This window comes from Podarcis cretensis, assembly GCF_951804945.1.
Source record: "Podarcis cretensis genome assembly, chromosome: Z".
Lineage (NCBI taxonomy): Eukaryota > Metazoa > Chordata > Lepidosauria > Squamata > Lacertidae > Podarcis > Podarcis cretensis.
In genome coordinates this window covers 28,022,388-28,044,769 of record NC_137184.1, presented here as the reverse complement: position 1 = coordinate 28,044,769, position 22,382 = coordinate 28,022,388, and the positions used below count along the sequence as shown (strand labels likewise).

General features: G+C 43.0%; 2 protein-coding genes across 5 annotated transcripts in view; one reads left to right on the top strand and one right to left on the bottom strand.

Moving 5' to 3' along the window:
- Positions 1 to 4,024, top strand: part of FNDC3A (fibronectin type III domain containing 3A) — a 54,039-nt gene extending 50,015 nt beyond the window's left edge. For all 3 annotated transcript variants that reach the window (XM_079961616.1, XM_079961617.1, XM_079961615.1), the window contains one exon: positions 1,194 to 4,024. In XM_079961616.1, coding sequence (XP_079817742.1) covers positions 1,194 to 1,514 — 321 coding nt within the window. In that variant the 3' untranslated portion in view covers positions 1,515 to 4,024. The remainder of the gene's footprint in view (positions 1 to 1,193) is intronic.
- Positions 1 to 15,973, bottom strand: part of LOC307207660 (growth hormone secretagogue receptor type 1-like) — a gene marked incomplete at both ends in the record, with an annotated part of 78,611 nt that extends 62,638 nt beyond the window's left edge. Inside the window, 2 exons of one of the 2 annotated variants that reach the window (XM_079961737.1) lie at positions 13,413 to 13,705; positions 15,220 to 15,973. In XM_079961737.1, the coding sequence (XP_079817863.1) occupies positions 13,413 to 13,705; positions 15,220 to 15,973 (1,047 nt within the window). Of the gene's footprint in view, positions 1 to 13,412; positions 13,706 to 15,219 lie in introns of those variants that run through there. The other variant, XR_013834760.1, reaches the window with a different exon arrangement.
- Positions 15,974 to 22,382: the final 6,409 nt, after the last annotated feature.

Genomic DNA, 22,382 nt, shown 5'->3' with positions numbered 1-22,382 from the left:
CAGTCTATCCCTAACTTCCCATACCCATTTCTTTGCAACTGCAAAATCACATCCTGCTCCACCATCCACCTCCTTTTCTTTTTTCAGTAGCAAAGAAGTGTAGAAGTCCTTGCACTTTGGAAATGTTTTACCATATAGAAGACATTTCTAAATGTAGGAGCCAATTACTAGCGGCCAAGGTCCCTTTGTAACGGGACGCAGGTGGCGCTGTGGGTTAAAGCCTCAGCGCCTAGGACTTGCCGATCGAAAGGTCGGCGGTTCGAATCCCTGCGGCGGGGTGCGCTCCCGCTGCTCGGTCCCAGCGCCTGCCAACCTAGCAGTTTGAAAGCACCTCCGGGTGCAAGTAGATAAATAGGGACCGCTTACCAGCGGGAAGGTAAACGGCGTTTCCGTGTGCGGCTCTCGCTCGCCAGAGCAGCGATGTCACGCTGGCCACGTGACCCGGAAGTGTCTCCGGACAGCGCTGGTCCCTGGCCTCTTAAGTGAGATGGGCGCACAACCCCAGAGTCTGTCAAGACTGGCCCGTACGGGCAGGGGTACCTTTACCTTTACCTTTAAGGTCCCTTTGCACCCCCTAATAAAATATTGATGAACATTCCCATTCGGATTATGTCCTTGTGTGCATGCTGCATCTTGCAATTAATTTTGTGGGGTGGGGCTTACCTGCGCCCTCAATATTTTATTCAGGTTGACGCCCCTGTTTCTAAAGACTTAAGTCTCTAGTAATGTGACTGTAAATTCTACATTTATCATGTTCCTATCAAACAAGCCCCGTTGGTTGTGATTATTTTAAACTCCAAAACATTGTACTTTGTGGATGAGTAGGGTTGAGAAATGAACTGGGCCAGCCTGCCCCAACCTGTTGCCTTCCAGATGGTTTTTTATGGGAGTTGTAGTCCAAAACATATAAAAAGCAATAGGTTGGAGCAGGCAGATCCAGCTATTCTAGTCTGAAGTGCCAAGTGATCTACAACCTTCTCTTTGTCCCATGTTAAACTCCAGCACCTCCAGGTAGGGCTGAGAAAGACCACTGTCTGAAACACTGGAGAGCTGCTGGCCATCCTTGCTGACCTAGATGGGCTTGTGATCTGACAGTCTATATTTGACAGCCTCGTACATTCCTATTCAGTAGCACTTAGAACTTACTTGAATGTGTTTTAAATTTGATGCATATGTATTTGTTCCTTCCTTAGGTATACAAGGGACCAGAGACTTCATTCCGTGTTACCAACATTCAGAATAACTGTGAATACCGATTCAGGGTGTGTGCTGGACGCCAGCATAATGATGGCACTGGATCCCAGGAACTCTTTGGACCATATAGTCCTTACGCAGTGTTCTCATCTCAGAAACAGGCATCAGCAGCACCAAACACAGATGCCGGCCCCGACCTCACGAAACGCAAGAAGGCGCTCAGCGACGAACAGTTTGCCTTCCTGCTTCTCGTCATCTTTGCAATAGTTGCCATTTCATTTGCTGTTCTCATTCAGTACTTTGTGATCGTAAGCGAGTGAGCTTGCGGATCGACTTCAATACTCGGCTTGTTATTTTTCATACAGAAGTTTTATGCCTTGGGTATTTATGTAAATTCCAACTAAAATGCTAACTGGGAATGATTGTATAAGACCCACGTTTCCATTTTTGCTGCTGGACTTTTAACAGTGAGGCTGGGAAGGTAGAACTTCTCCCCCTCCCACCCCCCCTCCACCACAAACTCTTCCTTCCCAGGGGTGGAGGGGTAAGAGGAAATGAGCAGAAGAAAATCCCTATTACTACATAGTTATGCATCTTCTAATCAGGGTTAGCTGTTGAAAACAGCAAAATAAATAAATAAAGCAAGCAAGCTGCCTTAATATGCACTTGTGATTCTCAGAGAGCTGGAAAATTCTCACAGTAAAATTTTTATTCAAAGCCAAGAAAGGATTGGTGTGGTGGGGGGAGCTCAGTCTCTTCAGCCCAAGTCTCTGCACATGGGAGATATACAGCAGCAAAGATGGTTCGGCTTAGAACAGTACTGTATTAAAGAACATTGCTAGAGCATACCACAACAGATATATACTGTAGACAGAAACGAAACCAAAATCTTAGCAACTTCTACTTTAGTGATACTTTTATTTTTCTGATCATTTTAATCTTTGGGATTCTAGTAGTTAGATTTATCACTTCAAGAGCCAAGGGTCATAGAAGGTGTCTGCATTCTTAGGAGGGTTTTTTTTTTATCAAAAGCACCTCAAGGCACCAAGATTCACCTAAGTACAGAAGGATTTGCATTGGTATGTAACGTGGCAAAATACTCCCCCTTCTATACTGTAACATTTCTGAATGAAATGCTTTCTCTCTCGTTGGTAAGCAACTTGTAGGCCCAACCAGAGTTCACTCTCTGAGAGAACAGTAACGCCCTGTGCTTCTGATTGAACACCACTGCGGCGTGTTTTTTTTCAGAGGAAAAGCACAGAATTTTTTTTGTCTTTAATGAGAACAAAAAGTGCATTTATGATAAATGTTCCACTATTTGGCTCAAACTGAGCAAATGCTTTTTGTACTATTCTTAACATAATTTTTTTAAAAAAAGATTCAAACTGTGGTCGGTTCTTTTCACTTTTTTTAAGTTCTTGGGATTCTCTCCAATGTAATCCAACTGATCAAGTCACATGTGAAAATGAACCTTGCTTTTAAAAAAGTTTTAAATTTTTTAAAGGGAATTGCTGTCTCCTTGGTAGCAGTTTCATATTCCATTGTTTTTGTGGTTCCAAAGTCTTTTCAGTTATGTGATGAAATCTTCAGTGGCAGGTCTGGCTTTGGGTGGAATAGTGTTGTTGTTGTTTTGTTTTGGGGGGACAGGGGGGTGAATATCATGCACTACATAAGACTGTTCTTTGTCAAGCCTCTGCAGCAGGTACCTGTGAAGTATAAGTAATTAAATGTTGTCTTTACGTTCACGCTCCTTCGAAAGCTGGAATCAACCTATTTCATTTTGGACAAATAAATCCAAGTTCAAACTAATAAGTTTGTTCCGTTTAACTAATAAGAGAAACCTAACAGTTATACTTTATGAAACATCAGAGCATTTGCACTTGTACGTGGGACAGTGGATGTAATGTGTAAGTCAGTTTAGCTTGAGATGCCTCTGTTTCAGACAACAGAACATCATAAAAGTGTTTCTCAACTGGCTGTTAGTTCATAATGGTAACTTAAGATTTGTGGCATTGCGTATGCATTTCACACCTGGGTGGAAACACAGACACATACACACAGACACACATATCACTTAACTATCTTAAAAGTAGATATATGGTGCAATCTGAAATTAATCTTTTTCAAAAAAAAAATGTACTCTCCTTTTTGTGATCTATTTATTTTGATTTTTTAAAAAAATTCTGGAAACTATGTTTGAATGTATTGTTCTACTTGTAGAAGAACTTTTAAGTTTATCATATATTGTAATGGAAGCCTCTCTTCAATGTTCAAAAGAGTTTTATACAAACGTTAGTGTCTTTTAGTTCACAGGAACGTTTACAACCTGATTTTCTTTCATACTTCACTTTTTATATAAAACAATAGATTGTCAGCAGATTTCTGTTGCCAAAGGGTGTGTTTTCGCTGAACTCTCTGACAAAAATGATTGGGAGGGAATACAGAGTCTTATTTAATTGGCAATAGTATGTCAGATACAATGTTTTTTAAAAAAAAATTAGGTTTTTTTGAATAAATACTAACCAAAATTATGACTTCCTGGAAAGTTAAAAGTTTAATTTGTATTTGTATTTGCCACCAAATGTTTATATGTCCAGATGATTTACTGGAGAACATAATGGTAGAATTTTATATTTACGACTATACATTCCAGGCTGATGTACTCTAGTGGCATTAATGTATTAGATCCCCTTTTCTCTTGTATTTTTATTTTTATTTTTTTTGCTGTATTTCATACTTATGTTAAACCTGCCAGGCATCGTATTACTAAATTGTAACTATCAAATAGATAATATATTTAATATGGCCAATAAAGATACAATTTTTTCCCATTGGGTTTGTGGAATTATTATGTGTTGTGTATGGTGATGCATGAAGAAGGGAGGGGCCACAGACCCTTGTTTATATATAGTTGCAAGAGACAGACCTCAAGGGCATATAAAAAGAACTGTTGAGGCACTAACCACTACAGGTAAAATTCCATGTCCAGTCACACTTTGGCCAGACTTTCTCATTCTTGGTTCTAGCTTTATTTTCATGTTATGGCCAATTTCAAAGGGATGTTTCGTATCATGTTTTTTTTTAAATGAAAAAGGCAGGAAATTTAACATGCATAATGCATCTCTCTCAAACATAGAAACTTCCTTACACCAATGGTCCATCTAGCTTAGTATTGTCCACATTGGCGGGTCGTGCTATGGTCTAAACCACTGAGCCTCTTGGGCTTGCCAATCAGAAGATCAGCGGTTCGATTCCTCGCAATGGGGTGAGCTCCCATTGCTTTGTCTCAGCTCCTGCCAACCTAGCAGTTCAAAAGCATACTAGTGCAACATGATAAATAGGTACCGCTGCAGCGGGAAAGTAAATGGGGTTTCTGTGCGCTCACTCTGGTTTTCGTCACAGTGTTCCATTGCACCAGAAGAGGTTTAGTCATGCTGGCCATATGACCCAGAAAGCTGTCTGTGGACAAATGCCTGTTCCCTCGGCCTGAAAGCGAGATGAGTGCCACAACCCCAGAGTCGCCTTTGACAGGACATAACCATCCAGGAGTCCTTTACCTTTTTACCTGTCCTCATTGATTGATGAGGGTCCTCCATGGTGTGACAGAAGGTTCTTTCCTTGCCCTATTGGGAGTTGGTAGAACCTTCTGCGTTCAAGATAGGATATGCTCTACCACTGAGCTACTTCCCCAATTCTGCCTAATTCCAATAATTTTAATGGAAAAAAGTAGCAAGAAGACATGGATAAATTTCTAAGCTTCTATCCTATAAGGAATAGAAACCTCAATTTTAAAAGTAGAAATCTCAAGCTTCTACACTTTTTGCCATGTACCCTTCTTGGGCCGTGCTCTGGAATTTTTTCCAGATTCCTCATGCTCAGGGCATTTTCTGGCAATTTATTTCAGCTTCTCACCTGCGACAGGCACTGCAGCCATATGAATTCCTGGGTTGACAGTTCAACTTGTTTAGGTGGAGTGCAACCCTGCACCCCCTCAAAAAAAAACAACAAAAAAACCCAACAACTAGGAGAACAAGGAGGGTACTGTTAGATTCAGCTTTGTCTTTGATGGCTTGATGGCTTAGGTAGCCTCTGTAAATGTACAGCACCTTTTCACTAGCTGCAACTCATTCTGCACAGACAAAGGCTTGCCCTAGAACCATCCTAACTGGATTACTGTAATTTAAGTGTGGGACTGCCTTGAAAGCAGTTCAGAAACTGCAGCTAATTCAAAAATACAATGGCTAGATTGCTACCTTAAACATGTTGCAGCTATTTTACACCCTTTTAGTCTGTTTCTGGGCACAGCAGGGGTCAGCAAACTTTTTCAGCAGGGTTCCAATCCACTGTCCCTCAGACCTTGTGGGGAGCCGGACTATATTTTGAAAAGAAAAATGAACGAATTCCTATACCCCACAAATCACCCAGAGATGCATTTTAAATAAAAGCACACCTTCTACTCATGTAAAAACACCAGGCAGCCCCCACAAATAACCCAGAGATGCATTTTAAATAAAAGGACACATTCTACTCATGTAAAAACACAGAGATTCCTGGACCATCCATTGGCCGGATTTAGAAGCCGATTGGGCTGGATCCAGTCCCCAGGCCTTAGTTTGCCTACCCATGGTTCAGAGGGACCTGTTAATGCTGAAATTTTAAACATACTAAGGAATAAGCCCCATTGAACTCAACGGGCTTTACTCTGATGCATAAGGTTTCATTGTTAAAATCATTTAATGGCACTGAGTACCTGAATGACTACTTTCGTTTGTTCCTCCCTGTACCTTTAGAGGTGCTTCAGAACCCCATTGCTGTCAACGAAGGCATTCTCTGGCTAGGCACGCAACCGCTTCAGTTTCTTCCAGCTGAGACCTAAGTATAAATGAAATTATTCTTTCTCGCGCCTTTCTAGATCTGTGGTCTTAAACTTGCTTTTAGATGGCTATATTGCTTCAACGTGCCATTGATTTATTTATTTATTTAAAAAAACACTTTTATTTTTAAAATTTTAAGTCATCTGAAGAGCAGGTATTATCAATTCAGAGCAGGTATTAATTTTAAAAAGAAGCACACACACAAACACAACAGCTTGTGGACAAGGCTGGAGAGTGCTGAAAGGTAGGCGGCCTACTGCGAAGTGGTGGTTTTAGGGATGGCAAGTGTCCATAATGCAGGCAGCATTGCTGAAGGTAATGCAAGTGGGAAGGGCGACAGTTAACAGCCTACTGCAAAATGACAGCATAGTGACTGCCGTCTGTGCTACTGGTTGGGCAAGGCAGGAGGAAGAAGCCCTTGCCTCTGAATATATTTTAATGGTCTGCCCAGCAAAAATAGTTCTATCAAGCTATAATTATTATGGTCTGAAAAGGCAGTGTCAAAAGATTACAGCATTTGGGCTGTTTTAGTTTAGAGAAAAGAGTAAGAGGAGACAAACATGGAACCGTAGAGCTGGAAGGGACCTTGAGAGTCATCCAGCCCAATCTCCTTTCAATGCTGGAATCTCAACTAAAGCATCCATGAGGCCACCCCAAGTGTATACATTGACCACCCAGAGGTGTGTATACAATTATACATGGTGTGGAGAAAGTGGACAGAGAAAAGTTTTCCTCCCTTGTAATACTAGAACTCATGGGCATTATCCCCACCCCAAGAAAAAGCTGCACGTTGGAAGATTCAGGGTTGCAAGAGCCTAGTTGTGGTATACAGTTAAATTATGGAATTTCATGCACAAGAAGGAGTGGCGGCTTTAAAAGAGGATTGGACGGATTCATGGAAGATAACGCTGTCAAGGACTACTAACCCTGAGAGCTATATTCTCTCTCTATGGTCGGAGGCAGCATGCTTCTGAATAAAGGTAAAGGTAAAGGGACCCCTGACCATTAGGTCCAATCATGACCGACTCTGGGGTTACTCGCTCATCTCGCTTTATTGGCCGAGGGAGCTGGCGTACAGCTTCCAGGTCATGTGGCCAGCATGACTAAGCCACTTCTGGTGAACCAGAGCAGCGCACAGAAACGCAGTTTATCTTCCCACCGGAGGAGGATACCTATTTATCTACTTGAACTTTAATGTGCTTTTGAACTGCTAAGTTGGCAGGAGCTCAAACCGAGCAGTGGGAGCTCACCCCGTCACGGGGATTCAAACCACAGACCTTCTGATCGGCAAGTCCTAGGCACTGTGGTTTAACCCACAGTGCCACCCGTGTCCCTATGCTTCTGAATACGAGGTGCTAAAAACTGTACAAGAGGAGAGTGCTGTTGCACCCATGTCTTGCTTGTACCAGAGTTCCATACATTGCTTTCCAACTTCTAGCAGGCTATTCTCATAACTCACTAGGTTCTAACTTGGTTTTATTCCTGATGTGCCAGCTTACATTGGCTTCCCACCAAATTATATCCTGGATCCACCCTTGATGTAGAGATCATTCAGGCTCAATCTCTGGGTTATCATGTCCTTTTCTGGTTCCTGCTGCTCTAGTTCTGTGGGGCAGTCAAAGGGCCAGAGTGGCATGCTTTTTAGGGTGTATGTTAGGACTTGGGAGACCCAGGTTCAAGTCACCACTGTCATGAAGATCCCTGGGTGCCTTTGAACCAGTTACTATAGCTCAGTTTAATCTACCTCTGTGAGGGTACAATAGCAGGAGAGTAGCATGTATGCCACCTTCATTCATTCATTTTATTTGTATGACACTTTTCCACAGACACACACACACACAAATCATGCTCAAAGCAACCTACAACAAAGAAACAGAGATGCATTTGAGCAAGGTAGGACAAAAATGCATCAGGACCAAGCACTATCTGCCTGGGTACCTACTTGCATCCCACAAGCACTATCTATATATTGAGAGGCAATGTGGCCTAATGGTTAGAATGTAAACAAATAGGAATGTAAGCTAGATGCTGCCCTTCAACCTATGCTAACCTCACAGGGGGGAGGGGGCAGGGAGGGGGGAGAAGATCTATGCTGAGCTCCTTGAAAGAAGGGTGAAACAAATATATATATAGGTAGGTTTTTTTAGAGTTTAGGAGCCAGGAAGCACAGCTACAAGCGATTATTATGCAAGTTAGGCAGAGTACAATGTGTTCCTCTTCAGTTTTTACACCAGAAACTGCTGCCGGCAGCACAGCAGCTAAAATACATACATATGGATGTATACAATACATATAATGGGTACATAACATCAGCCTGTTAGCAATTTTTTAAGCATCGCTAATAAATCCACATATGAGATGGTACATAACATTCCATCCATTGTCACTGACATCTTCTTCTATTATTCCAGCAAGGCACAAAATAAAACAAAAACCACAAATTTTCCATCAATTATTAACCCCTCGTGCATAAAAAGATTATTTTGGGATCAGCGTTCAGAATTAGAAAGAAAGAACTAATGAAATTAAATGATCAGGTTCCATATGCATTTTTCCATATGTAGATTTCCAGATCATCTGAATTTCAGCTCAGATTGCTAAATATATAGTCTACATTTGATGGTGGTGATTATTATTTTAACCATCTACACTACTGGGAAGCATAGTTATAATCTCTCCAGCTAGCAAAACTTGTTTTTCCCCCGCTATCATCAACCAGCCCAGCTGTCATCCATAATCTTCCTGATAATGCGAGATGCCGTACTACCCCAGGAAGTGATTATTTTGTGTGAAGTTCGTTGAAATCTGGCCAGAAAAACCAGTCAACAGATCTACATTCTCAAGTGATATTACAGCTTTAATTAACTTTAGACTGAAGCATTTTCTCTGGCACTTTCCTGTTTTCATAAGCTTATCAAAATGTTATTTGGCACAGCAAAATTTGAATTGCCATTCAGGCAAACAATCAGATAAACAAATAATGCTCTTCTTTTAACAATATTCCCTAACATCTCTATGTCTAATTCACTCCTATGTTTAAGCTGTGCTGCTTGATTCTGAAGGCGTCACCCCAGCAATCCTTATCCCCAAGCTTTTTATCATAGCGTTCCCTCCCCAATTTTAAATCTTTTGGGAGAAGACATAGGAAAATGAAATACAAGGCAGGAGATCAGAAAATGAAAGAATACCTAAGAAAATTAATGAGGGGAAGTGGACTGAACTAAATAAAACAGTGGGATGCAAGGAAATGAGAAAATGCAAGGCTCAAGATAAGGTAGAATGCCTTTATCATCTCTGAATAGTTTCCCAGGGTTGATTATAAGATTGTACACAGTTGGGAGTAAGACTCATTGAACCCAAATGGGGCAAGGTGCAGCTGAGGAGGATGCTCTGCCAGGACTTGTGATCTTCTCTGCTCCTCTCCCACTTTCTTCCTGTCCAAGGTGGCCCTGCCCTCTGCTTACCCCTCAGAGCTGGTATGCCACACAAGGCCTCAACAGTAGGAGCATCTCCTTCTCCTCCTCCTGCTCTCCAACAGCTGCTGCAGGACAAGCTGTCTATGAGAGGAGGTTGGCAGCAGCAGCCATGAAAAGTCAACAGGATGCTTCCTTGCATGCTGTCACCATTGCTCAGAACAAACACCTGTTCATCCTCCTCCCCAAGCTTGGTGGCGGTACCACTGTGAGGAGGAAACAAAGCCTAGAAATCAAGACTTTCCGTAATTAAGCCACATCAAGCATATGATCTTTGCATGCAGAAGGCCTGTTTTTCGGTTTTTGGAATCTCCAAGTAGGGGCAATGCCTGTTGAGCCACTGCCAGTCACTGCAGATCAGGCCCCATGTGTGCATTTGGGGTTTTGAGAGCATGCTGTGGGCACTACCTCCTCTGCTCACTTGTCATCCATGGTTTATCTACGTGCAGTGCACACAACAAAAGTCCACACACAGATTCCTTGCTTTTCTTTAGGGTAAAATTTAAAAAAAGATCTTCTTGAATTTACATTATGTTACGTGGGGGTCCACCCAAAAGAAAAACTCATTAAATTAAGGCTGATCTGATACTTGCCACAAAAACACTGATCCAAAGCACAGTTCCTCATGGATCTTCACATGGGTAGATGACAAAGTCAACAATAAATCGCAGGACACACCTGTGGATTCAGGGGTGAGCTACAGTTTGCTGATGGTTTCAAGGCGATCACACGTAAAAAGCATGAGGACTCCATAAGGATTTGTGCCTGTGATAAGTGGTGCTCTTGCATTGCATTGTGCTGATCAGGGGTTTTTTAAATAGTTTTTAATGATTCAGTCAATGGAGGCAGATGCTATCTATGATTTGACAGGGTAGGGATGGAGAAGCCATGGAAAAGTAAGCCGTTTCAATAAGATCTCATTCACTAGGTCCAAGAGGTGTGGGTGGGTGGGTCGGTGTGTGCACACACACTAGCCACCTCTTTCATATTTTGTTTCCTATACACATAAGAATGTAAAATGTTGTCACACTCTGCAGTTTGTGTGGCTGACAATAAGTGTTTTGTCTTTCCCACTATAGTGGTACCTTGGGTTACATACGCTTCAGGTTACAGACTCCATTAACCCAGAAATAGTACCTCAAGTTAAGAACTTTGCTTCAGGATGAGAACAGCAGCAGCAGGAGGCCCCATTAGCTAAAGTGGTGCTTCAGGTTAAGAACAGTTTCAGGTTAAGAACGGACCTCCGGAACAAATTAAGTACTTAACCCGAGGTACCACTGTACTTGTAAAACAGAGCAGTTTTGACAAAGCCAGCTCTATGGGGTATAGTATAGTATAGTATAGGACAGTGCTAACAAGCTTAGCTTGATTGGTGCAAACTGATTTCCTTTAGCACCAAAGGCTGTAAGTGACACATTCAAGCATGATCCAGCCCAATGAAGACTTTATCAAAACTCAAAAGCTTGCTTGTTTTTTTGGGGGGGGGGCAGGACTTTGGGGCTCTAAATAAAAGGCACTACCTGCCTGTTTATGGCTGTACCTGCACTCTCACCACCAATTTTGAATCTGTGTGCACACAGTGTCTCTCCCCCCCCCCCCCCCCGATGAAGAGCTATCCTTTAGTTTCTGGAGAATTACTGCTGTTTGGTGCTTTTCCTCTCAAATGAGCTTTAAGGGGAAGGGAAAACCTAAGCCACATTCTCTTTGCAGTTCAGATGAGGTGTGTATATTTGAGACAGCCACCAATCATGTGTGCATCTCTGCTTCATGAATAGGAGTTTGGGATGGTTGGGGCTGCAGGGGCAAGGAAACCAAAGACCTGACTCACTCAGGGTGACGACATTCCCAACCATTCTCTGGTACAGCAGCACACAAATATGACTGGGTATGCAGCAAGGGGAGAAATGACCTCGCTGTGTTTTAAGCCATTAATTTGTACATAGCTTAAATGTGAATATTCCCCACTGGAGCATTTTTCTATTTAGATTACACAATGACAGTGTTCAACAGGTGCATCCTTCCAGCCCAAGTAGATGGGAATGGAGAGAGACCTGTGTACCTGGAACAAAAAAAAAGACCTGCACGTTGGTGGTTGTGTGTAAATCAGACACATGCAAAATAGTCGCTGCCTGTATTATAGATTTATAGATGGATGGATGGATGGATGGATAGATGATAGATGATAGATAGATGATAGATAGATTATAGATAGATAGATGATAGATAGATGATAGATAGATTATAGATGATGATAGATGATAGATAGATAGATAGATAGATAGATAGATAGATAGATAGATAGATGATAGATGATAGATAGATAGATAGATAGATAGATAGATAGATAGATAGATAGATGATAGATAGATAGTAGATAGATATGAGTTTTTGTGGGGAGGAAGCAGGCTCTTTGCAGAGTTTAAAGTTGAACTGCAGTGATGTGACCTAGAAGCAAAGCAGCAAGGAGAGAGAGCGCCATGCTGAATCTCTAGAATCCAAGGCTGCAGCTACAGGAGAAGCAGGACCTTATTGGGGTGTTATGCTGTGAAGCCATCCATCATAAACTCAGGTTGAATATACATGTAAATAAAATATATATCCTAAAGACACCGCAGTCTCTGCTGTGCCTCATTTCCAAAAGGATGCATGAACCCTGGGTGAGCATCTGGAACCTCTGGAATCTTGCATCACTGGGAAATTGAGGTATACAAAATATTCTATTACATTTGTTTATTGGTGGCATGGTTTGATTTAAAAAAACAACAACAAAAAACCAATTCCTTTTAAAGCTTAGTTTGTGTGTGAAATATCTACTTCAACTGTCTGTGACTTGGTATTTAAAAATAATGCTACAGATTAGACTAGGAGTGAGGGGCCACTCATTTTGAAAACAAAACACAAAATGAATGCACCCCATAGATCTACTTTAAAATAAATAAATAAGATGAATGCGGAAATTAAAAGAATGAAATTGTAATGTCATGATTTTCTCCCCCATTTGCTTTTAATGCTTTCACATTGAACGGATATGTAGCATATTTTTCACATTCACAAGGTGTGGCAGGGTCAGGGGGGAGGGTATGTGAGCAAGCAGTAGATTTTGCCATGCAGTTCTCTAACCATTAAAATGCATATATTAGGGGAAAATGCATATGTTAGTGCAAAATAACACACAAAGGTGTATTATATCAGGGATAGCAGCTTGTTGAAATATGCACATTAGACAAAAATGTGCTTATTAGGAAAGATTAGCACAAAAAAATCTGATGAATTTTAAGAAAGATTTTCTTTCTAAAGTAAAATTGCAGCAGAAATTCAGAGAACTGTATTGGAAAAATGAAACCAAGAGAAACTGAAACAGACACCTTTATCCATCTCTAAATGAAGCTGAGCTCTTGAATTGCTGTATCTAACATCTATCTATCATCTATCTATCTATAGCTATCTATCATCTATCATCTATCTATCTATGTATCTATCTATCATCTATCTATCTATCTATCATCTGTCTATCTATCATCTATCTATCATCTATCATCTATCATCTATCTATCTATATCTATCTATATCTATCTATATCTATCTATCTATCTATCTATCTATCTATCTATCATCTATCTATCTATCTATCTATCATCTATCTATCTATATCTATCTATCACTATCTATCTGTCTATCTGTCTATCTATCTATCTATCTATCTATCTATCTATCTATCTATCTATCTATCTATCATCTATCTATCTATCATCTATCTATCTATCTATCTATCTATCTATCTATCTGGGAGCGGAAAGAAGGGATGTGGGTGGTTGGGGGAGATCTTGCAAGCAAAGCACTTACATTTCTAGTAGCATATTTCAAAATTATTTTACAGGAAAGAACTGATTTCCACACCTTCAACAGAAGTCTTGCCACTCCTGCTTAAGTTCCTCTGCTGCCAAGCCTGGTTCTGGTTCAGAAACTTGCACACAGCTTTTCTGTACTTTTGTGACATGACGTTGTAAAGGATTGGATTCACAGAGGCTCCAAAGTAAAACAGCAGCATTGAGATGAGGTTGAAGTACTGGCTTATCTCATAGAGGACTGTGCTTCCCTGGGCGAAGAGGATTCGGCCGACGTGTAAGGGAAGCCAGCAGAGCACAAAGGCCACGACCACGACTGCTACATGAGGGTGAGAATATATTTCCGCATGTCAATCCCAGGCACTAAGTCCTTCCCTCTCTTTAAAATAGCCCAAAGCTTTCTGGGCAGACCTCCCTGAAGAGCCACATGCTAGTGGTGAGTGTTGCCAGGATTAGTGGGTGCAGCAAAGAATTTACTTCACCTTTGACTACTAGTCTAGTTTCTATACACAACTCCCCTCTTTATCCTCTACCCAGCAAAGCAAAAGGAATTATCAGTGTCCAAGGGCGCATTCCAGCCAGTGATAAACACTAGGGAAGTTCCTTAAGGAGATAGACAGTCAGATAGAGATGCTTTGATGCCCTGGGCTCAATGTTCTCCACCCCTGCTTTCAAAGTAGATTTTACCATCTTTGAACAAGTGGGCCTTTTAATCAGTGTACTTGGTGGTACATAAAGACTGCTTTTCAACTATGGAGGTCAAATTTTTTTTAAAAAAATCCATTCTAAAACCAACAGTCCAGAGCAACAAACTAAAACATAGCAGTGGGAGAATTAAAGCATATGCAAAGGCTAGCTGGAAGGAATGAACCCTCACAGGTCTCCATGGAAGACATTGGGAAAGTAGGAGACCGTTGAAATGTCATATCTAGGAGCTGTTCAAAACTTATGGGGGAGGCTCTTTCCCCCTGACAATTTGTACTTCAGCTAGGGTTGCCAGGCCAAGAGCATCCCAGCTCCTGAAATTTCATGGCCCAAACCAGGTGATGTCATGGGATGGACCTTGGAGACAGAGGTTAACTGGAAGAGTTGACCAGGACACCCCTACGCCCACCCTCAGAGTGGCTATGCAATAATTTTCTGCTAGCTCTTGTCAGGCTGAAATTTGCAAGCTGCATGCAGTTTTCTTAGCAACAACAAAAATTAAAGGCAGTCTTGCCTACCTGGAAACCAGGAAGTGCTCCAGATATTGTTGGTCCCCACCTTCCATCAGCTCCAATCAACAACACTTGGAGGACCACAGGTTACCTAATACTGGTTCAACCTCTTTAGATCAGGGATGAAGAACCTGTGGTCCTCCATATGTTGTTGAGCTACAGTGCCTATCATTCCTGACCATTGGCTGTGCTGACCTGGGGTTAATAGGAGCTGTAACCCTACAACATCTAGAGGGCCACAGGTTCCTCATCACTGGTCTAAAAGGACCATCCCCACCCTGTTCAAACAAGCTAAATTCCCAGTATCTGGCAAGTACAAGTGTCAATACAAGTCACATCCATTTATTGTGATTCTTCTCCCAAAGAATCCTAGGAGCTGTAGTTTACTCCTCACAGAGCTACAGTTCCAAACACCATTAACAAACTACTGTTCCCAGAATTATTCGGTGGAAGTGTGGATGCAGCCACATGTTGAGAACAGTCTTGTCTGATCACATTATGGAATAAACACATTACTCTTAAGGCTGTTCCTGTCTTTCTTTAACTTTGCTTTCTATGTCTCTCCTTCCACTCTGACACATTTGAGTCATGCTCTTCACAGTGGAATGCTACTTACCTAGCATTTTGACAGTTTGTTGGTGGTGCCTCTCCCTCGTTGCAGCATGGTGCCCCTCCAGGTTCTGTGCAGTTCTCCAGAGCTTTCGACAGATCAGCCCATAGAGGAGAACTAAGCAAACCACAGGTAGGAAAAAATACAGGGTGGAGAGCCATGCCATTGTTTCTAGAAGTCCCGAACGGGCTGCTTGCTCGATGTATTTGCATTCATTGGTTTCCTCTGGGAGGCTTCCGTTGCGGTGTTCTACGCCGAAGAGAAACAGGATTGGGATGGCAGTCACCGCAGAGCAAACCCATATCAGGAGGATAATGCCTTTGACTCGCCTTTTAGTGATGGTTGCTTTGGCTTTCAAAGGGAAGCAGATTGCAAAATATCTCTCGACACTCAAGGTGGTTATGTGGAGTATGGTGCAGTAAGTGCAGGTTTCGTTGAGGTAGACATTAAACTTGCAGAGGAAATTGCCAAAGATGTACGGCTTATACTTCCAGATTCTATACAAATCAGAAGGCAAGCCAAGGAAGATCAGACTGTCAGACAATGCCATGCTGGATAAATACATATTAACCGTTGTCTGCATTTCCTTGTATCGCTTAAAAATTAATATAATGGTCATGTTCCCAGTGATGCCCAAGAAGAACAAGAGAATGCAAATAATTGTCACTGGCACTAAGACAGGCATGTCAAACAAGGAAGAAGGGTCTTCATAATACTCTGTATTATTTCCAATGGAACCATTCAATGAAAAAAAATCCATTTCTGATTAATGTTGATCCCTACTTGCCTAGGGACTTGCTCACCCTCCTCCGTCAGTGCTCTTTGCTTCAAAGTGAAGTTTCCAAATGTGTTGAGAATTCCCCCATCAACAAGTTCAATCTCATTTCCGTCCAGGACTGCGGGCTGCTTATACAGACCAACAGCCTACAGAACTTGAAGAGGCAGGTGTCCAGCGTTAATCAGTCTCTGAAGCTAGAAATAGTGTTGGGATTTTAGAAGAGATCTCTGCCAGAAGCAAGAGAAGAGAAAGAAATTCAGCTTATACAGTTGAGACGTAGTTGAATTAAACAGCCCATGAAGGTCAGTTGTATGGAGGCCACCATGCGCACACATCTCTGTCCAGAACTCTGCTGCCAAAATTATTTACCTCTTTTTTCTCTCTAACCATGTGACACTCTTCCTTAAATCCCTTCACTGGCTTCCCATCTGCTCCCAGATATTGTTTCTCACCTCCAAAGCCCTATGTAGTTCATTCACCCCTCCTGCTCTCTGAAATGACTCTGCCCGTTTTCTCTTGCTGCCTCTTACACCTGGAGCTGCTTTCTGGAATGCCTTCATGCAAAATGCCTCCTGTATTTCCCTGGGCTTCACCTCACATTAGTTGTATCCAGCATGGCCAATGATCGATCGTAAGAGCTGGTAAGAGTTCATACTCCAACAGCCTCTGAAGGACCACGGGTTCTCCATGCCTGCTGTTTGTTTTCCTGAGCTCCTTGGAGGAAGGAACAGGATTGTTTTTAAAATGTAAGGAGCAACAATAAAAACAGCATCAAAACTATTAACAACATATTCACAGCTTGAACAAATCACTAGAAAGGCAAACATGCACTGCTGCTGGGATGAACAAGCAAAGTCAACAGAGCTGAGAAATATACCTTCTCCTTCTGCAAAATGTTTGCCAGGCTCTTTCATAAATTCAGTGTCTGCAGCTCTTGCTTCCCCACTGCACATCACCAAAGCTTCTGCTACATTTACATTATCTGCAGCTTGGGAATAGTTGTTTGTTTTTAAAGTCATCAGCAGCAAGGAGCAAAGGCCACATCCCTTTGCCTGGTTGGGGCAGCAGCCATGCATAAAACCCTGATTAAGTGCTACGTCTCTTGGGAATCAGTTGGGAAAGTTTGATTTTTTGAGTGCTTTCCTCTCCCACCCTTCACCCACCTGCCCTTCCCATGTGGAGCATGGCAAACAAGGCAACATTTTGAAGCCATCCATCAACATCCTCCGCCATTTAAACAAGGGAACATTAAACAGCTGGGCCTACCTCTCCGTTTCTCCTTAATCTATCATCTAAAGTGGAACACATTCACCATTACCTGGAAGGACCAGACAGCAGTTTGATACTGCAAATCCAATTAGAATGCCCGAATCAATTATTTTTTCTAGGTTTGGCTTCAGCAAGCAAGGACAGCAAACTAGGAGAGAGGCTCTTCTTTCCTGATGGACTGAGGATCCTATGCAACAGATGCCAGTGTGTGGAAAGATTTTTACCAAGTGCATTTTTAATACATTGGTCAAGAGGCCTCTTTCACTTAGCTTTCCATTTATTTGATCATTAACCAAGCCTGTCTAAACAGCTTTAATGGGCACCCACTCTTTATGCAAAGCCTCATTTGCTACACCTGAAAGGTCAGCTTGACATCACACACATCCTAAAGGCGTTTCGTTCACCTTTCATGCAGAACATCCAAGTTCCACAAGACACGAGGAAACTGGATGGTCTCTGATTTGTTTGTTTACTTATTTGCAAAAAACATATGTCTATACACCACCAGTAGTAAAGGGGGGGGGATATATTAGTGATGGACAGAATACAATCAACAATCAAAGTACTGTACATGTATGAAAGAAGTACAAAATCCACCACAAATCAGCAGACCAGACTCTTCTTGTGTTGATGCATTAAAGAGTCCTGCTGGATCAAATCAGAGACCCATCTCATCCAGCACTCTGCTCTCACAGTCACCAACCAGATGCCTTCAGGAAGTCCACAAGCAGAAACCAACAGCAACAGCAGTTTCCCCACTTGTGATGATCAGCCGTGGTATCCAAAGTAGTCACTGATAGCCTTAGCCTCTATGAATTTCTCCAGTCCTCTTTTAAAGCCATCCAAGTTAATGACCACCGCTACATCTCATGGGAACAAATCCCATGTTTTAATGATGTGCTGTGTTAATTCAGAATTGAATCATCCTACACTGAACTTCACTGGGTGGCCTCAAGGTCCAGCATTATGAGACAAGGATAAATTGTCTCCCTAACTTTCTCCAAGGCGTACATAATCTTACACACCTCAAACCATTTTCCCCATGCTAAGTTTACCCCGTCCCCTTGCTCCTTGCCACTGCCCACCCCAATTATGCTTGGCCACCCCTCTCTTCAGCTTGCAGCTCACCTAAAAAAAACCCTTCCTTTTAGACCTCACAATCCTTCCATAGACCTTGTCAAAGAGCCCTCTTAGACCAGAAGGAAGCATGCTTTTTTCTTGCAAGTGGCAGCAGCAGTGGGGAAGAACAAAGGGGAGGGATTCCCGCCCCCTTGTTCTGCTCCTTTCTACTCCAGCAGCAGCAACAGGGGATGTGGGTGGCGCTGTGTGTTAAACCACAGAGCCTAGGTGTCAGGGACTCAGCAGGAGCGCAGGGAGGAGAAGAGATGGAGAGCGAGGGGGAGCAATCCGAGGGCAGCGTAGGAGAATATGACAGCAGCCCGATAGATTCCATGAGCCTCTCCAGCGAATCGGAAGATTCACAGAAGGGGGCGCCGATGGGCAGGGCAAGGGGCGACCCAAGGGGGACACCCCAGAAGCAAGGGGCCAGCGGGGACTCCCAGAGCAGCAGTTGGAAGTCAGGACCAGCTTCCCCACCAGAGCGTAGTGGGGGGGAGGAGTCCCAGGTGTCAGAGCCCACATATGCACCACCAGCGAGAGAAGATGAGTCAGGGTTGACCACGCCTCCATCGGAGAGCGAGTTAACGGTTAAGAGGAAAGTTGCAGGCTGGGCGCGCGCGCCAAGTTCAAAGGTACAGGCAAGCGGCACAGAAGGTAGCCCGGATAGGGAACCAGGTCCTAAAGCCCGCCGGAAGGAGGGGCAAGAATCGTCAGGGTCAGCGTCAGAGGAGTCCAGGAAGGATGAGACCCTAGCGGGCAGGAGGGCCCAGAGGAGAAAGGAACTTAGGAAGAGGTGGAGCAAAGCGAGAGTCTTAAACTGGTGTGGAGGGGGAGGAGACTCAGACAGGACTTCGCCGGTCTAAGGTCGGGACGTAGAGCTGCACGCTGCGGCTTTAAAATGGAGACTGAATCTCAATAAAGACTTTTGTACATAACTACAGCCTAGCGTTGGTCCTCTGTGAGCTGGGACCTGGAGGCAGCTCTGACACTAGGATTTGCTGATCAGAAGGTCGGCGGTTCGAATCCCCGCGACGGGGTGAGCTCCCGTTGCTCGGTCCCTGCTCCTGCCAACCTAGCAGTCCGAAAGCACGTCAAAGTACAAGTAGATAAATAGGTACCGCTCCGGCGGGAAGGTAAATGGTGTTTCCGTGTGCTGCTCTGGTTCGCCAGAAGCGGCTTGCTTAGTCATGCTGGCCACATGACCCGGAAGCTGTACACCGGCTCCCTCGGCCAGTAAAGGGAGATGAGTGCCGCAACCCCAGAGTCAGTCACGACTGGACCTAATGGTCAGGGGTCCCTTTACCTTTACCTTTACACCACCAGCAGCAACAGCCTAATCTTCTTTATCCCCTTTTGGCAATGGTGGTAGCAGAAGCAGCAACAGTGGGACAATGTGGGGAAAGACTTTCTTTCTATGTCTTCACCTGCTATGTAGCAGTGGAAGGGGGGGGGGGATAAAGGAGAGAAAGATTTAGACCTTCCCCTTTCCCCAGGGATGGAGGAAGATGGCCAGTGTCTGCGCCAGCCTCTCATCATGCCACATCATCATGCTTCCTGCGTCACCTGTCTGTGACCAAGTGACCTGCAGCATGACAACATTCTTACGTTTCAATGCATATAGGCAGTGCTTTTTTCCCCTAAAAAAATGTTTAGGGGTACTCTCATTTTCCTACTCATATTGTGAAACTGCCCCTCAATAAAGCCAAACTTAGATTCACAAAATGTTTAGGGGGATGCATACCCCTGTGTCCCCCCACAAAAAAAGCACTACATATAGGAGGGAAAGGCCCAAATATTTCAGCCTCTCTACTGAGGAGTTACTCCGCACACTTGATTGCTTTGGTTGCCCTTTTCTGAATCTAGCTGGATTACCCTTCAAGGAAAGCTTGAGTGAACCAATGAGTTCTAAGCATGCTCCTGTATTTCAGTACTTGTAGGTACTTGCCTGATGTTCGTTGGGAACTTAGCCCTAGTCGTAACTGGAGATAACACTAACTTCAGGAGCATGCAGTACTACTGTGTCGTTCCCACTTCCCCAAGCATTAGGAAGTTTCCGGGGTAGCTACTGCAGGCTTAGTTTTTCTTGAGGTGGGCCTTCTGGAGACCTATGGTATCTTTTGGAATTTGTTAATTTGGAAACATATTGAACGTGAGGGAGCAGGTGGGCATCTAGACAAAGGTCGTGTGTGAGAAGAATTACCATATTTTTCGCTCTATAAGACGCACCAGACGACAAGACGCACCTAGTTTTTGGAGCAGGAAAACAAGAAAAAAAATATTCTGAATCTCAGAAGCCAGAAAAGCAAGAGGGATCGCTGCGCAGTGAATGCAGCAATCCCTCTTGCTGTTCTGGCTTCTGTGATAGCTGCGCAGCCTGCATTTGCTCCATAAGATGCACACACATTTCCTCTTACTTTTTAGGAGAGAAAAAGTGAGTCTTATAGAGCAAAAAATACGGTAGTTCTTTCCGAAACAGGTGGCATCACCTCCACCACCTAACCCAGTAGTTGAGTGGGAGAGCTGAAAATAATGCCAATATATTTCACATCTGGCAACCAACACACCCCTCTTGTTTCAAATACAGTGTTACCTCATTGTAGTTAAGAACTTAATTTGTTCCAGAGGTCTGTTCTTAGCCTGAGGTACCACTTTAGCTTATGGGGCCTCCCGCTGCCGCCACGCTGCCACCACATGATTTCTGTTCTCATCCTGAAGCAAAGTTCTTAACCCAAGGTACTATTTCTGGGTTAGCGGAGTCTGTAACCTGAAGCGTCTGTAACCCGAGGTACCACTGTAGTACAAAAGTCTAAAAACCCTAGGACATAATTTTTCACAGCCCTCTAGTGGCAATGGTGGCTCATAACTCAGGAAGTGTATACAGTGGTACCTTAGTTCTCAAGCGCCTTGGTACTCAAACAACTTGGAAACCAAACACTGCAAAACTGGAAGTAAGTGTTCTGGTTTGCAAACTTTTTTCGGAAGCTGAACGTCCTCTGTTTTGAGTGCCACACTTCCGTTTTGAGGGCCACACTTCCGTTTTTAGTGTTACGCTGAGGTCTGTCTGTTTTTGCTATTTATTTTACCTTTTTGTGGGCGCTTTTTGTTTTGTTTTTGTGACTGTGTGGAACCCAGTTCAGCTACTGATTGTGTGACTGTAGTACATTCTTTATTGCTTTCACTTTATGGATCAATGGTCTCGTTAGATAGTAAAATTCATATTACATTGCTGTTTTAGGGGTTGTTTTTAAAAGTCTAGAACTGATTATGGTAATCCATTTTGCATTACTTTCTGTGGGAAAATGAACCTTGATTTTGGAATGCTTTGGTTTTGCAACGGACTTCTGGAACGGATTAAGTTTGAGAACCAAGGTACCACTGTACCCAATTCTTTCTTTCTTTTTTTAAAAAATTTTTATTAAAGATTTCTTGGTTTACAAATGTATGTGCAATGTCTCTTTTTTCAAGTTACATTTTCTACAGATCAGTTTCACTTGTTGAGACATTAGTGTTACATTAGGAAGAAAGGGGGGAAGAAGTGGAGGGGGCGTGGTGAGTGGGGGTCAGGTCGGGTGGCAATACTTGTTTTGTGTCAGCGTCGCTTGTGTGGGTTCTATCCTAACCAAACTAAGCTTCCCGGTGTATATTTTGTTTCAGGAGGCGGCCTTCTCTGTGGTGACACCCTGCCTCTCAATTCCCCCCTCCCCCAAATCAGGTCCACTTTCTACAAAGCCGCTGAAGAACACATCTTTTTGCCAGGCCCCATTTACTTTCCTCCTCTTCTTCTTCTTCCTCCTCCTCCTCCTCCTCCTCCTCCTCCTCTTCTTCTTCTTCTTCTTCTTCTTCTTCTTCTTCTTCTTCTTCTTCTTCTGGAACACTGCTTTTCATCTGGCTGTGCTATTGTGTTTTATTGAACGTGCTTCGCTTCAGTGATTTCATCTGGCTGTTTAAAATATTACATTGTTTTGAAATCTTGTTTTTCTTACTATTAAAATATGAACTCTAT